The 17624-nt window shown below is 43.9% G+C and overlaps 1 protein-coding gene and 1 pseudogene across 1 annotated transcript in view; both read left to right on the top strand.

Moving 5' to 3' along the window:
• Positions 1-5980, top strand: part of LASP1 (LIM and SH3 protein 1) — a 53233-nt gene extending 47253 nt beyond the window's left edge. The window contains exons 6-7 of the mRNA XM_033171034.1: positions 3925-4028; positions 5656-5980. Of these exons, the coding sequence (XP_033026925.1) occupies positions 3925-4028; positions 5656-5829 (278 nt within the window). The 3' untranslated portion in view covers positions 5830-5980. The remainder of the gene's footprint in view (positions 1-3924; positions 4029-5655) is intronic.
• LOC117059361 lies at positions 1086-3580 on the top strand (annotated as a pseudogene).
• Positions 5981-17624: the final 11644 nt, after the last annotated feature.

The raw sequence follows: 17624 nt of genomic DNA, 5'->3' as shown, positions 1-17624 counted from the left end.
TAGAGTCAAAGTAGACTGAAAGGTAAGGCAGACATTACCGGAAAGAGAATATTCCAAGTCATGTCAGGTATTGCAACTATCCATCTGCAGCTTCTTCAAATGTACTGTGCATCTGTGAATTGTAGTCCTAGGCAAATGTGGACAGCTGACAGAGTAATTGAGGGCTGAGAGTCTGAAATGAAAGAAACCACTTTAGACTAGGTCTGTCAGTATTGTGTGAGAGCTCTGGGTTAGGTACAGTGGTGCCCCGCTAGACGAAAATAATTCGTTCTGCAAAAATTTCCGTCTAGCGGGTTTTTCGTCTTGCGGAGCGGCAATGACAGCCGCGCTCCGCAAAACGAAAAAAAAAAAGACGAAAATTTTTCGTCTCGCGGGGCAGCCTTCCGCTAGATGAATGCCTTCGTCTAGCGAGTTTTTCATCTAGCGGGGCACCACTGTATATTTGCAGATGAATACAGAAGAATGTGGAAGTGCTGAAAGTAACAAATTACAAGTGAAAATTGTCTGGACTCCTTTCCTTTATTCAAGTCAAGTTTATTAAATTTGTGAGGTCCATGCCTTTACACAAAATACCATATAACATTAAAAAGATAAACAATAAAATTATTAAAATAAGTTAAAATTCATGTCTCCTTTCCTATATTGAATTTATAGTTAGGCTATTTTATGAGCTGTTAAAATTTAGTATTTGTTAAAATTCATTCAAGGTTTGTTAGAGAATAACTTGATAGCTTGCCTCTTCTTTGAACAAAATGCTATCAAATTCAAAGATAGCTACCTGAACATTTTCTGGACCTTAGCAGCAAAATACAAATTTCCATGTTCCAAAGGTAAACTAAAAAAGGGGCAGCCTTGTGTGCTTTGCAAAGATAAAAGAGATTTCTGAAAAAAGGGGTGGCAGTGGAAATGAAGGTGCTCTGTGCTGTTGCCTCAGAGGAGGCCAGGAAACGGCCTCTGCATTCACCCTGGGGAAACCGTTGCATCATGAGTCTTGGCATCTGTTGCAATACACCTCTTGAGTGTTCCAGTCAGTCTTGGGGGCACAGACTTGTTTGCCCCAGGAGTGGATGCATGATTTGAAGCAATTTCCATTTGACCGCCGCATACCCTGTGACATCTACTGGCACGGTGTCTCGTTTCACAATAATGCCATCTATTCGGGCCAAGTCAACAAATTTCCAGGCATGACCGAAGTGGTCAGCAAGATCCCCCTGAGCCATGCCATGCGGATGATGCAGGAACTCTTCCCTGAGGACTATGATTTCTACCCACGCTCCTGGATCCTGCCAGAGGAGTTCCCCATTTTTCTCGCAGAGGTCCAGATGATTAAAGAAACCAACCCCAGCTGGAAGCCCATATTCATTGTGAAACCTGACGGTGGGCGCCAGGGGGACGGAATCTACCTCATTAAAGACCCCAGCGACATCTAGGTGACGGGGAACCCCTCTTTATGACCTCCGGTTGTCCAGGAGTACATGTCAAAGCCATTTCTCATTGACAATCTGAAGTTTGACATCCTGCTGAAGTCTCTGGACCCGCTGGAGGTCTGCATTGCCACAGATGGGCTCTGCTGGTTCTGCACAGAGCCCTACGAAGAGCCGACCCACAAGAACTTCCACCAGGTCTTCATGCATCTGACCAACTACTCCCTCACCGTCCACAGTGGGGAACTTTGTCCACTCAGACAGCGCCAACATGGGCAGCAAACAGACATTTTCCAGCATAATAGGCTAACAGACAGAATAATAATAATAATAAAATAATAATAATAATAATAATAAATAGACAGCATAATAGGCTGTCCTCCAACAGTGTCAACATTGAGGACCTCACGGATGACTGAAATCTTTAGACTATTTTATCGTTTCCTTTACCTCTTCTTCCAATAGTTCCCAATCTAATAATAAGTTATATGTATTGGATAATAATTTCTTGCTATTTTGGATCACTACATTATTAAATTTGGAATTCTCCTGTAAAAAAACCTTTCTTTTGGTCTGCATTGAATATACTTTTAAGTTGTATATATTGCCACCTGTCTGTTCCTTATAAACAATTATTAGAAGATCAAGGAGGTATATGTTGGCCAATTTATCCTTGTATTTAATTTCTTAATAGCATGGGCTTCCATTGGTGAAATCCACCAAGGTGTTTGTGGTTCTGCGTATCTCTAATATTTATCCCAAACCTTATATAATGCTCCTCTTTGTTCACTTTAACTTTTTCGTAATTAAGATACGCATGCCACCCGTATCTACAATTAAAGCTTTCGAGATCTAATATTTTGATTTTTTCCAATCTAATCCAATCTCTTACCCAAATCAGACCTTCCGCTTCATAATATAATGAAGTTTTGTTTTAAATTTTGTTTTGTATAAAAACCCCTTATATAAGCTTTCCCTGCGTCCCAAACTACTCTTAAATCAACTTCATCTGTCATATTAATTTCAAATACTGTTATTGCCATGGTCCTTAACTTGAAAGTTTACTACAGTCTGAGATTCCTGCCGGAAAACCAGGGCCTTCTTGCTTCCAGATTTTAGGGTTTGACATTCTTCTGAAGAAAAACCTGAAGCCGATATTGATGGACGTTAATGCCCAGCATGAGAACTGAGTATGTGAAAGAGGTTTCTCCAGGAGTCACTTAGTACATCCAGAGCCCTGTTGATGAGGCAATCAAAATCTCTGTCATCCGGGACACCCTCCGGTTAGTGGATCCACGCAACAAAAAGGAAAAGACATTGACTGAGGCTTCAGATGCTGAATGGGAGAGGGAAAATGATTTGCTTGAAGAAGGATCAGTGGAAAACCCAGAGCTGGATGACTGCAAGACCTTAGAAGCAAAGTTCCCTTCCATTTGCCTGAAGTAGTCAAATTCCTTTGCGTACTTTGGATACAACTATCTGCGGCTGGTCGACCGGATCGCAGCTTTGTTCATCCGTTTCCTGGGTGTGTAGGGGATGACAAAATTGGGAACCACGGGCTTCCGGATGTTTATAAGGAACAGCAAGATAAGCAACAGCGACTTCAGCATGGGCTTCTGCAGACATCCTGTATATTGACATCACCAAGAAGCGGTATGGTGTCACAACAGACCAACGAGGTGCAGGGATGGACTTGCATGCTTTTGTGGAGGCGATTTGCTTCCTCGCACAGAGGAGGTACAAGTCCCTCTCCCTGCACAAGCAGGTGGAGCTCCTAATTGACTTTCCAGAGTGCAACTGGCTGCCCAGGACAAGAAGCACACAAGCTGTGACCAGCCCGTGGCCCTGGTGACTTGCCACCAGAACAGGCTCCACCTCCGCCCTGCCGCCAACATGCTGGTCGATTACAGAAGCTCCCGCCCATGAAAGACTGCGTTTGCTGATACGGATTTAAAGACAGGACTATCTTGCACCTTGGGCTGATTGCACAATGAACTGGAACTGGAGGAGGGAGAGTCCAGCCTTTGTCTTGCTTCGCCGGAAATTCTTCAGTTTGCCTGGAATGGGGGAGGAGAACTGGCTGCCCTTGAACTTCACACGTTGGGGGGGGTGCTTTGGAAATGTGCACTAAAATGAAAAATTAAAATCCTATTTGGTTTACTCCTAAAAAACAAACACAAAAAAACAAACAGTGATTTATGCAACAAGGAGATGCCAAACTGCAGTCACTTCCAAACAAGGTGCAGAAAGTTCTTGAGTGAAAAGGAATCCAACTAGTTGACCCTTTTCCACCAAAGCTAGTAAAGGCCTGGGAGGTGGGAGCTCTTATGCTGTACCAGATTTATGTCTGAACAGTGGCTGTCAAATATTTCTACCTGTAGCATTTACTCATTGCAGATTTACTCACCTGCAAAAATTCTGCATTGTTTCCTAAGGGCCTGAGGCAGGTTCTGCAGTTTCAATCTGATCAATAGACAATTAAGTTACCTTTGTCCCACAGTTTACCACCACCAGCCACCAGCACAACCAGCCTCTCAGTCTTACAGCTACAAGGAACCAGCAGCACCTGTCTCAATACAGCGTAACGCCCCATCTGGCGGAGGGGTAAGTGTGATCTAGGAAGAAGGAACGTAGCCTTCAGCTGACAGTTGTGGGAGGAAGGAAGAAATGAAACTGAAATGTTAATTAAACCTGGATTTCTGCAGAAGTCTGCCTACCTGCACAGACAGACACACACACACAGGCTTTTCTCATGCAAGGACGCAAAAGGTTCAACTATGTACTCTGAAATATATAGCCTGGCTCTTCCCTGTGAAAAGTTCTATCTCTGAGGTTGAGTAGTGGGGAAGGCAGGAAAAAGTGCAAGCATGTATATAGCAGATATAATCTGATTGGAAGTGAACAAAGTGCTTTATGGGTTCATATGTGGGAAACCATGTAAAACATAGGCCAAGAAATGGCAATATCCTGCCCTGAGCTGCCTGTTGGCTCTATGACTCTGCCCTTTAGATACTGATCTGAAGCCACCGTTACACCTCAGTTTCCAGCCTTTGAAACATTGTTCACATTAGTGTCTTTACAATGATGTGGCTGGAAAGGATCCTAAGATACGTTTTAAGTCCAGCCCTGTGTGTCAAGGTAGATCAGCATTCCATAAACCTAGCCTGTGGAACAGATGGTTCCTGACCTTCCTTCAGTCTTACTACGTATTGCATGTACAGTGGTGCCCCGCTAGACGAATGCCTCGCAAGACGAAAAACTCGCTAGACAAAGGCATTCGTCTAGCGGGAGGCTGCCCCGCAAGACGAAAAAGTCTATGGGGCTGCCTCGCAAGACGAAAATTTTTCGTCTTTTTTTTTCGTCTAGCGAAAGCGTGGCTGTCATTGCCGCTTCGCTAGACGAAAAACCCGCTAGACGAAAATTTTCGCAGAATGAATTATTTTCGTCTAGCGGGGCACCACTGTAATTAGTTTTATGCCCTGTTCTGTTTTCATTATATTCATATTTTTAATTATTTTTAAGCCATCCTGGAAATGCCAGTTGACCACTGAAGGGGAAGGGTATAAATTTTAGAAATAGACTTGTAAAGCATCAGGTTGGTGTTAACTCTGATTGTGCCACATGCCAGCATCAAACCCAAGCTTGTGTTGCCATATGTGTGTGTATGCATGCACAAGATCATAAAGCATGGCTGCTGGAGCACTCTAGGCTACTACCAGCAGCTTGGAACAGTGATTTAAGAGATCAGGTCTGCAAGATGCCTGCTAAAAAAAAAAGGTGGTATGTACCTTTCTATTGGGATTTGGGGAAGCTTCTTTCGGCGAACAGAGGTGCTGGCACCATCCAGCAACATCCCCTTCGCTTCCTGCTGCCTCCCCCCATCCCCCGCCACGTTTGGTGGGAGGTAGGGGGAGGCAGCGGCGATGTTGCTGGATCGTGCCCAGCACCTCCGTTTGCCGAGCGAAGCTTCTTTCGGTGAACGGAGGTACTGGCACGATCCAGCAACATCGCCGCTGCCTCCCCCCACCTCCCGCCAAACGCGGTGGGGGATGGGGAGAGGCCGCAGGAGCGAAGCCTTTGCTCCATAAGGCACACAGGGATTTTCCCTTCCTTTTTAGGAGGGAAAAAGTGTGTCTTATGGAGCATAAAATACGGTACTTAAAGGGTGGGTGAGGAGCCCCCCAAGTCACTGAACACTAATCCATCCCTGCTCTTTTCTTCCCCGCCCCAGAAGCGGTTCCGTGCAGTCTACGATTACAACGCAGCCGATGAGGACGAGGTCTCCTTCCAGGACGGTGACACCATAATCAATGTGCAGCAGATTGATGACGGCTGGATGTATGGCACCGTTGAGCGGACCGGTGACACAGGCATGCTTCCAGCCAACTATGTGGAGGCTATATGAGCTCCACTCGGGTGCCACCCTGAAAGCAAGCAGGGGGAGGGGCTCTTGTGTGCTTCTTGTTCCATTATCCCTTCTCTGCTGTCTTGTCACACATCAGTTATTTTGTTCCGAACCTCTGACATGGCCATTTAAAAAATATCTTCTGCCAACACAGCCTTGTTTTGGAGGCATTTGAACTTGGGGTGGGTGTCTTTTTTACTATCAAAGATCAATTGTCTTTCCATCCTCTCCCGCAGCTTTCATGAAGCATGGCACTGTGCCCTCCTCCCTCCCTAGGGACCTGCCCTTTTGGGAATTGATTTTGATGCTGATTGAAATGAGCACAACTTAACCAAACTGCTATGTGGAACCAGAATTTGTGTGGGGAGGCCCAGGGACAGGAACCACTGCCATGCTTCCTTTTGGGGAGAGTGGAGCTTTGAGTAACTTGCGCAAGTCTCTGATCATTCCCATTGAAAAAAATATCTCCAAGGCCTCTGTTTGCATGTTGACTGTTGCTCATTAATTTTCTACAAAACCTTCCTTTCTATAAATCTATCAGCTGGAAATAAGTCAAACCATTTGTTAAAAGCAGGAGAGCTTTTGGAGTCAAAAGGAACCAGCGTATCTGTCATATCTAGAAGGGAGATGAAAGCCAAAGCAGTAGCTGGTGCAGAAATACAGAAGGAGAGCTTCAGGAGAAAAATAATAATTCTATCCAGGACTCTTGGATGCCATGTCTTAATAAGAGTGTACATTTACTTTAAGCTTGATATTATGGGGCATGAGGAAAACATGCACCCTGTATTCCTGGGGGAAATTAGTTTGGAGTAGAATGTGCACAGGACCTAAACTGTTGCCCAAGTTTCTGCAGCTAAGGGATACTACTCTGCACAGCTTAATTTGGTGCTGCCCCCTTGAGTTGAGAGTGTTTGAGGAGGAAGAGAAGCATATTTCAGATGCTTCTGACCATTCCTGCTGCCCTCCTCGCCATCCCAAAAGTAGCTTCAAGTAAACTTTTGAACTGGCCTATGCAAGACTCCCCTAGCTTAATTCCTGGTGTTTATCAATGCCCTTCCCGCTCTGTTTTTGTAGAATTCCAAATTCTGTTGGCACCTAACCTGCAGAGGGGTAGGTGGGCACTCCTCTGAATAACCTTGACTACAGCAGCCTTGGGCAAGAAGAATCCCAGTTACTGTGGAGATGTAAGCATAGGGACCAATTGCTCCTTGCTCTAGGGAGTATTCATGGGGCTCTTACTGAAGGCAGATCCGTATGTGGAGCTTTTCTCCTGAACCCACATTCCTGTCAGCCCAAAGGCAGACTTGCAGAAAGCATCATCTCCCTTTCTTGTACTTTTTGAGCCAAACAATGTTTACAATCCTTCCTCCTCTTTCTACTGCCCCGCAAGCCAGCCTGGCAATTGGATGAAGGGATCAGGGGAACTACTGCCTTGCACTAGAAACATACCTCTTCCTCCCCCTCAAGCTAGCATCAAGCCGGCAAGATGTTGTTGCTGGCTTGGGATAGTCTCATGGACCAAAAGCAAATTCTTTGGAGTGTTGCTGTCAGTATAGCAGGGAACTACGATATAACTGGAAATTTATAGGGCTGTGCTGGTGTGATGGAAGAGCAAAGGCTGGGCAGATTCCTCTAAGCAGGAGTAAGATTCTTGAAAGTCACCCTTCTCTGCCTATTGATTGCTGCTTCTCCTGTTACTTTTAAAGAAGTGCAGTGACTCCCCAAGGTCACATCTGTGCTGGGACAGAAGGCAAATCCAGTTAAGTAGTAAACAGCCAGCAGTCATGCAGTGCAACAAACCCTTAAAAGTAGGTCTTAGAGTCTGTGTCTAATAACTCATTTAGCTGTGATGTGATTGCAAAGCTCTACCTATGAAAGAGGCTTCTGGAAAACATCTAGTGTCTTTAAATCTAACATGAGAGAAGTGGCTCTAACCCACTTTATTTGGCAGTTGTCTCTTACTGGGATAACTGAAATGGTTGGCAAGTGGACCTCTGGAGCCACACTTCTTACCTTTTTGTTTTTAAGAACGCCCAGCAGAGGCACATACAGAGAGAGAGAGGTGCTCAGTCCACTGAATCCTCTGGTGGCTTTTGGTTGTCGCCTCTCAAGCACCTGGAAAGTACAAGGACCAAGTTAAAAGATGTGTCGCCCTCACACATTCTCCCATTCCAGTGCTGTTTGCATTTATGTGCTCTTCCTTTCCCCTTTCCTCCCCTTCTGTGCATAGAGGCATATCTGGACCTTGCCTTTCCCTCACATTGCATCCCCTCTTGCCTGTGGACTTTGTGGTACAGAGAGAACATACATATGCAACGTTAAAAGCACGAGCTTAGTCTCTTTACAAGAGGTGTGAAATAGGCTTACGTTAAGCAAGAGTTAAGGAGAACTTGCCTGCTCAATGTTTAGGCCCCTGAAGTTTGAAAGCAAAGGGATGCGTCATTCCTAAAGTACTCTTGCATATCTTCATGATTGGTGGAGTACCGCACACTAGTGATTTCTAGCTAAATCTCTCAGGAGGGTTTTAAATCCCTTTTGGGCTGCCTATCTAAGTTTAAAATTATGAAGTTCCTGCACACCCCTCAGATCAGTGGCAGAAATAATGACCAAATCATTCTTTTCATAAAGTCATAGAAGCACAAACATTTTACCATATTTTCTCAAAAATAAAAAGCCCTAGTCCCTACTTTTCCTTTGCACTAGTGATTAAAGGGAGGAGGGTTTTGGTCTCCTCTTCACCATATCCATGTCCCAGAGAGATCCATTTGTAGAAATGAAAAGGTCAACAAGAATGGTGACAGGTTTTTCTATAATGCAACCATTTTTAGAGGGATACAGGTGTCTAGGGACCACCTAATCTTAGGGTGAACTTTCTAAAGGTGCCAACAAGAATGACTGATGGGTGAAGAAAAATCACATTCTTCTTGGTGCTAAGACAGAAGCACAACCTTAGTACTGGCTGATTTCCTAACTGAAAAAGACAAAATCATGTATAGACAATCCTTAAGAGGACAGGTTTTTGTGAGGAAGATACAAAAATAACGTAATGTGAATAAATATTTTTAGAGGACCAAATAAAGTTACAATAAAATACTCTCTCATTATTTTATAAATCTCCTAGCCTTTTCAACCCTGCCCTGGGAGAAATGGTTTCTCACTGCTTGATTTATTTTTTTTCTGCCTTCTTTATGCACTTTTGCCTTTCCCCCCAATAGCACCTAAACCTGTATTTAAATAAAATGTTAAAAAAGAAAGAAAAACAGCTAACTTGCATCTGTGTAGCCATTTTTATTCATGTCAAGTCTCTTGTACATTGTAGCTTTTCAAATAAGATTTCAGTGTCTGAACTTAGAATGATTTTTTTTTCTTTGGAGTATATTTTGGGGTTTTCATCTGTTCTTTGTGTATTTCCTCTTTGTGGGCTTGCACGCCCATTCCAAAAGTCATTTGGCCTTTTTCAGTGGCACCATAGAATCAAATGTAGTACCAGTTCTCTTCTGGTTGACACCAATTTGAAAATAAAAGTATAATTTTTACTGCTGACTGATTTTTGGTGGTCTTTGATAGTTTTCTCTTTCCTTTGGTAGAAATGGGAAATAAACTTACATTCACAATGCTGTAAGAAGTGACCTGCCTTCAAAATGTAAAGCAAACTATCTGTAGGACAAGTAGTCATATAAACAGACCAAAGTTGGGTATATTTCACTGTACAGAGTGAACAAACCATGATTTAGCTGCCCTTTGAAGGATTTGGCCCCGCGCACTTGCTCCCACCTGCACTTCCTGGTACAGACAAACCATAGTTTGCCTACAAAAAAAGAATTGGAATCCCAGTTCACATCATGGCGATTCTCTTGATAGCCTAAGTCAAGATGATGCAGTCATAACCTTTTGCTCACTGTCCTGTTGTTCCCTGATTAATTTATTTATACAGTGAAGCCACAGCTGTACTCCATAGGACTGTGGGTTTTACTCCCCAGATTAAGAAAGCCTGCTTAATAAACCCCTGAAAGCAACGAGTGAGGGATAGCTTGAAGCCTGGTGTAAAGGGGCTGTGCCTTATTCTGTAGCTAAAGTGCTGACCAAAGAGAGAAGGAACAGGTCTGGGAACCAAAGAAAGAGCAAAAAGCAAGGAAGATGGAGGATCAAACTGACTACACTGAATGTATGCAAAAACAGCTGAAGTAAAGCATTAAAATAGTATTTCCACCTCCTATACACACTCAAATTTAAAATGTACATTCCCATATCCAAATCACTGAGTAATTTTAATCTACATTGCAATCTAGGGTGTTTGCATTTCCCAATTTCTAGTTCCTTTTCTTTGAATTTTTTTTAAGAGTGTTTTCAGATTATATTTCAGTAGCATCGTAAACTTGGTTGCTTACACCGCAGCAACTCCAAGGGGCTGAACGCTAGACACACTTTCTCCTGTCATGTTAAAGAATCTAAAACAACCAACCTTGACCACCAAAAGCCAGGGATTCTGATGCTGAAAAGCAGGTTGGAGGAGAGAAGTATAGAGTTAGCACTGGGAGGGAGGGCAGTGGGATTGCTGAAATCGGGCCCCATTTTTGGTACTTGAGGTCTGGATGCAAATGCCATAATGTAGGGAAGTGCTTAAATACAAGCTCCTACCCCTGACATGGCCTAGCACTGGCTAAAGAGAGTGGCCAGGACTTGGGAGACAAAAGCCAAGCAATGAAAGCAAGAATAAATGACTTCAGCAGGGCAAGTCTGCTGCCTTTAGCCTAAAGCACAGGAAGAGATAAGCAGATTCAGGCTTGATCAGAGTTTGGAGTCTAGTGAAAACCCAGTATAAGAGTGGGATATAATACTTGTATTTTCCATAGAACTGTAACTTTCTTCTGTGTGCATTAACAGAAAACTGCTAATTCAGGTTCATAGGAAAGCATGCATGGTTGTGTTTTCCTTCAGGTTACCAGGACGGCACAGTTTTCATAAAAATGGCGCTATGGCCCTACATCTTCCCTTCCCTGCCATATACAGTGGTAACTCTGGTTACAAACGGGATCCATTCCGGAGCCCTATTCGTAACCCGTGACGTCCGTATCATGAAGCGCCGTGTCTGCACATGTGCGCGACGCAATTTGACGCGTCTGCACATGTGCGAACCGCCGAACCCGAAAGTAATGCGTTCCGTTACTTCCGGGTCGCTGCGGTGCGTAACCCGAACGTATCCCGCAGCATACGCAACACGAGGTATGGTTGTAATGAACCCCTTCTTGCCTCAGACATGTTTTCACCTGTCCTACACCTAACATCAAGCCAGTAAGATGAAAGGAGATAAAATACGGGAGATGCAGACTGTAAGAAGACCAATTTCTTGATTATATATATATATATATATATATATATATATATATATATATATATATATATATATATATATATAACATTTATAGATAGATAGATAGATGATAGATAGTGAAGCTGGGGGTTCACTTGCCTCCACCTTTCTCCATAACCACTTGACCAATTTCGTTCAAATTTGGACACAACATTCCTTGGGCATATGGGAAGGATCTTAAGTACTTACACCGAAGAAAAACCACACCTATCAAACCTAAAAATGCAATTTTGTACAAAAAAATAGTGCCCTCCAGTGGACGTAAAACGCAGCACACTATAGAACAACAGGGAGGGAGGGAGGGGGAGCTTCAACTGCCGCCACAAAGACAACTCCTTGCCTCAGGCTGCACCATTTGCAATTATACAACAGTAAGCAACAGAGTTTCAGGGTGACCAGGGAGAGTGCGGGGGTGGCGAACAAATCACACCACAGGAGTTCAACGGGAGAAGCTGTGGGGAGGAAGGCGAAAACGGGAAAGACAAACAGGAGGCAGGCAGAAGTTCAACGGGAGAAGCTGGGAGGAAGGCGAAAACGGGAAAGACAAACAGGAGGCAGGCGGAAGTTCAACGGGAGAAGCTGGGAGGAAGGCGAAAACGGGAAAGACAAACAGGAGGCAGGCGGAAGTTCAACAGGAGAAGCTGTGGGGAGGCAGGCGAAAGCGGGGGCAAAGACAGGAGACAGGCGGAAGTTCAACTGGATAACCTGTGGGGAGGCATGCACTTTCTCTTTTACATCTTCCTTTTCCATTTCACAAAATGAGCCACAGCAAAGTGTGGCCGGGTCAGCTAGTATTCCATAAAATGACTGCCGTACATCGGACAAAGCTGCCTTAACTAAAAATATCTTCAGTAGCCACTTAAGCATCATAACATAAGGAGCCTGTTAAATTTCAGCTTGTAACTGAATCCAGAGGGCTGCGGCTGCCACACTAAAGGCTTATTTCCTAGAACATACAGTGCAGCCATTAGCAGTGCCCTATCTGTGGAGCACAGGTGCCAGGCAGGGGTATATGGAGCAAGGTGGTCTCTTAGGTCATCTAGAAGTTGTTTAGGGCTTTAAATGCTAAAAGCAAAATTTTGAAGTGTACCAGGTAGCATACTGAGAGCCAAGGTAGTCCCTGAAGCAGAGGTGCTACATCAGGCACCCCCAACCTGCGGCCCTCCAGATGTTTTGGTCTACAACTCCCATGATTCCTAGCTAACAGGACCAGTGGTCAGGGATGATGGGAATTGTAGTCCAAAACATCTGGAGGGCCGAAGGTTGGGGGTGCCTGTGCTACATGATGTCAACAGAATGCCCCAGTCAACAACCTAGCAGCTGCATTCTGAATCAGATACAACTTCTGGATGGAGCTCCTAGAGCTCCACATGGAGTCCATTGCAGTAATCCAGTAATGAGGTTACCCAGTGCCAGGACCTCACTGGCGAAGTGATCTCAGGAAAAGGAGACCATAGCTGTTTTACCAACCAAAGCTGGTAAAAGGCACTTCCAGCCACAGAGGTCACCTGTGACAAAAACGGATCCAAGGGCACCCCGAAACTATGTACCCGTTCCTTCAGAGGTAATACATCCCTGCCTTGAAACAGGTATCTAACCTGTCTCCCAGCACAGGAACCACTCACAAGGCCTCAGTCTTGTCAGGGTTTAAATTCAATTTATTGGCCCTTACCCAGTGCACCACTGTGCCCAGACAGTGGTACACACCAGAATCTGATGACCATTGCCACAGATCCCCTAATGACCACTCCTGATGGCTTCATGGAGTTGTTAAATAGCACTGGGGACAAAAGACCCCATAACTGACATGCCAAGGGTCCAAAAGCATTTTCCCCAGTGCTGCTCTCTGGATCCCAAACTCCAGGAAGGACCAGAACCACTACAGAGTCCCAGCACCCGTCCTAAAGAGCCCAGTGGTATCAAAGGCAGCAGAGAGATCGAGCAGAAAGGCAAGGCCATGTTCCTCTTTTCTTTTCTACTTGCTTGCTATACCTGATTTCTGATCCTTTAGACCAGGAGTGGGGAACAACTGGTCTATGGGCCAGTTTCAGCCAACCAAAGGGCCCAATTTGGCCCACAAAGCCATTTCCCCCAACCCACACCCACCTGTCAAACAGCTGACATCACCAGTGATGGGAACAGACAAGGTAAAACAATCCTGGGTTTTCTTTTGCCATGTGAGGGAGATTTCAGCCTCATGTAGCCAATGCTTGAAGAATGCAGGCTTCTTTCTCCCCACTCACAACTTTGCCAGCTCTGTGCCTGAGCCTTCACAGATTCACTGAATCCAGGACAGGCAACACCACTTTAAGTTCCCATATGTCTGGCAGTCAGCAAAGGTTTTTGACAGGTGGCGAGACAACCTACCTGTCAACCATGTGGCATTCTAATGATGCCACATGATCAACAGGTGGATAGTCCTGCCCACCTGTGAAAGTTAGCCCACAAGGTGTGGACAAATGAAAGATTTTAGCTCAGCTGCCACCAGTGTTCTGCAAGCGTTCAGACTTCACAGACCACTTACTAGGCTATTTGAGGTTTCCAATTTCCCTCCCCACTTTTAACCCCAAAAACTTCTGCATACTCATCAAGTGCCCTAACTATATAGAAACCACTACCTTATCTTTTGGGAGGGGAACATTTTGCTTCCAAAGCATTCACTGTTAAGAGGAAAATATATCAAAGGTTGTTAGTTCTAGAGTATATTCAGCCAGCATTTTAAAATTTGTCCCACTTAAGAAAATAACAGCAATCTAGTGCCTTCTGGGGGGAGGGGGGCAGAGAAACTACTTTGATGACCTGGCAGTCAAAAATATTACTGTTTTAAAAGATTACGAAATCTTAGTAATGATGGATCAAGAAAGCACCAAGGACTATCTCTTCTGCACCCTTCTGTCAAGCATAGCCTTCTATCCATCAACCGTTCTGTGGCATCCTGAACGCTGCACGAGGACAGAAAAGTTGCTAATACCATCCTGATGAACAGAAATGTACCTTGGAAAGCAACAAAATTAAAGACCACTTTCCAGGGTTATCATCAATATCCGATCTGGGAGGTCATGCCTTCCCAGTTCCAGACCTCAAGATCCCATCCGGGTGTTTTATGCCATCTAACATCAGGTACCTTGTGCAACAAAAATAGGGGTTAAATTCTGGAGGGCATCAGAATACAAATCTAGATTCTTTGTCTGTGCACGTACATGCAGAGCGAGTTGACTTCAACGGGGGTTTAACTACGCTTCATTTTCTCCGCATTGTGGCTGGCATTTCTGCCAGATTCCTGATATTTTGAATAAACCTGCAGTGAATAGATATCAGTGAATCCTTGCTGTTAGACACAAGAAGCTGGCACCTTAGCTACTTTCTCATAGATCATTCCACACACACACAATTTTTTTCTTTTCCTCTATCTTCCTCCCCCCCTGAAGAAAAAGACAGCTCCTTTTCATCTGGCATCATCATTCTGTCCTGTTAGATGCTGATGTGCAGGCAGGCACCCCTGCAATTACCTTGCCTCAGTCCAAACCCCTCCCTTCCTCTGCACCAGCTGTCTGTCTCTCTCCATCTCCCTCCCCTCCAGCCTCCGATTCCAAGCAGCACCATTGCTGTCCCCATTTCCCCCTCCATCACCATGTTGGACATTTTCATCCTCATGTTTTTTGCCATTATCGGCCTGGTTGTTTTATCCTACATCATCTATATGTTGTAGAATCTCCAGCCACGCCACCGGCAAAGCCTATGGAGGGCAGCCAAGCAGGGAGACTGCTTTCCTCGCTTTACGCTGTTATCTCAGCAATATTGCAGGTGGGAATTCTGATTTACGGTTAGCAAAGCTCTGTGGTATTTAAAAGCCACACTGTTAAATCTGTGCTGCGGGAGTGGGGGTGGGTGTGGGTGGGAGGCAGTAGACTGCATAGAGGAATAAATGGTGTGTGCTTGTGTGTGAAATGGTGTGTGTTTGTGTATGAAACCTCCCTTCTGCCATCACTAAATAATATCCATCATCCGATCTTTCTGCAGATAGAAAACTGTGGCCTTCTGCATTTTGTTGAGCAAAATGCATTAAAAAAATGCCTGGGCTATTACTGTACTATTAATGCCCTTTCTCTGTTTAAGAATCATTTCTGGATCTTTATAGCTGCTCAATGTGATGCTTGTAATAAGGGCTCTGGGCTGAAGAAAGTACAGAGGCATTGGTAATACCTCCTGTGATATTTACTCTGCTTTTAAGAAGCAACGGGTAGCACTGAGCGCATTGGAATTGTGTTTTGTAAATAAGATGCATGCTTGCTATCATTCCAGTGAGGGTCATGTGTATTTATACCCACATCCTTTCTCTTCCTTCATTTTTTTGCCTTAATGGGGATTTTCTACAGATGGGAGACCCCACCTTGGATGAGATCCATGTTTACATCTCAGCGGGGTGGTCCTCTAGAGTTCTTCCAGAGCATTCTGGAGAAAGGTTAACCCTTTGCACGACTAACTGGCAAAGAGAAGAATGATTCAGCCGAACACCCTGAAGATGCCCCTTGAGATTTCAAAGGATTTGGGTTGGAAATACAACGGGAACAACAAGGGAACAAGGCGAGGGGTGGACAAAAATGGACAGCAAGAGAGAGATGACTGAAAGGTTCTAAGACGAAAAGGGGGGTAAAGCTATTGCTTGGACTACCCTACTGTTGTTTTTTAAAAAGGAAGTTTTCTATATGTGAAAATATGCAGCCTTTGAATGGAGAAAATAGTATTTTCTGTTATTTGTAAGTTCTGGATTATTATTTTTTAAGTACATAAAAAGGAAGCTGAAAAAAATATGGATGACTAAAGGCCAAATGGAGGAAGGGCTGGAGGGAGGAAGGTCCCAATATGGACAAGACAGTCTCTGTGCAGAAATGGGTTTTGGCATGTCCATCACCTATCAGGTGGAGAAGGGTGGGGCAGCACACCCAGCAGCTCAGTAGTATATTCAAAACACCCCACATTTCCCATTATGGAAGCTTGTACATGAAGCACTATGTCTCTGAGCTTTGTGCTGCTACTGCTGTTCAGGGGATCAGAATGCTTATTTTTGCCTGATTTTTTTTTTAAAAAAGAAACTTTTTCAGAAAATATTTTTTATACATAGTTGCTTTCTCCCCTATATCTTTCTAAGCTGGTCAGATTTTTGCACAGGGACATGAAAGCCACATGCGAAATACGTAGAAAGGAGTGAGTCTTTCGGGTTGATATGAAAGCTTACGGATTCTCTTTCTCCAAGATGTCACAAATTCATAATTTCTATGAATATGAGAGAAACGTGAAAAGGAGGTATTGTTTGAAAGCTGTCGGATGGACTTATCTCCCTCCCTCCCTCCCTCTTCCAAGGAAAATGTTTCTGTGATGACTTCAGAGCACTAAAATGCCAGAATGTTGGCTTAGTACAGTTACTAATACAGATAATTTTTTTTGACATAGCGCAAATTCTTGTGTGAAAATAATGTCCTTGCAAACTGTTGCAGGCTGTAACTTTTGCCTCCACATTCAAACTGATACAGTACTCTCAGCTAGGCAGGGAGGAGAGATTTTAAGTAACATTTAAAGGTGAACTTCCCCATTCTGCACTTTCTGAAACAATATGTGAACTGCAACACAGCCATCCTTTGAAATGTGCACTTCTCCAAATTTTGCAATAACTTATGGAAATGTATATGATGAGGAGTAATATGCTTTGCAAAGCAAGCATTCGGCAAAATGGCACACCAGCATATTAGGAGAAATTTGCACTGAAAGGCTGATGAGTTCCCTTGGACTTTTTAAAAACCAAACCAAGAACCATAAATTTATAGGGAAATGTGGAGAGCTGAATTTAAGATTGGAAGAAGCAGAAGGAGACTGAAACCAACAGATTCACCCCATTCCTACTTTCAGCTAGAACTGGAAACAAAACTATCTCTAATGCGCTGGGTTCCATGGTTCGAGGGTTTTTGTTTTCTTGTATTTTTGGAATGCGTAAAATGACACGCAAGAAAGAACCAAACGTATTCCCTCACACAAACAGTAGTTTATGGAAGGTTTGAAATGTAAAAATTATTAATTTAATGTGAATAAACTTCGAGGCACCTTGCATTCTTGAGTGTGCATTAAAAAAGAAGACAAAAGCATGGCTAAAGGATGGGTTGGTTTTGAGGTGTTAAATGGAAAGTTAGTAAAAACTCAGTTGTAATCTGTTCAATGGTTTAGCTCAGTTTGTACCCCCACCCCAAAAAGGTGATTGCCCTTCATTTCTAGGCAAGGAGGTAATTTTGCTTCCCTTTGAGGAAAAGGACACAACATTTGGGGTTTTGTAGTCAAGAAGTAAAAAAGATGGGGACATGATAAACTTTTTAAACTTATCCAGGGTTTGTAGAAAGTGGAAACAAAATAAAATAAAAAATTCCTTCCCGTAGCA

The sequence above is a fragment of the Lacerta agilis genome, chromosome 14 (assembly GCF_009819535.1).
Source record: "Lacerta agilis isolate rLacAgi1 chromosome 14, rLacAgi1.pri, whole genome shotgun sequence".
Taxonomy (NCBI): Eukaryota; Metazoa; Chordata; class Lepidosauria; order Squamata; family Lacertidae; genus Lacerta; species Lacerta agilis.
Note: the sequence above shows the minus strand (reverse complement) of the source record. Positions and strands in the feature narration are given on the sequence as shown.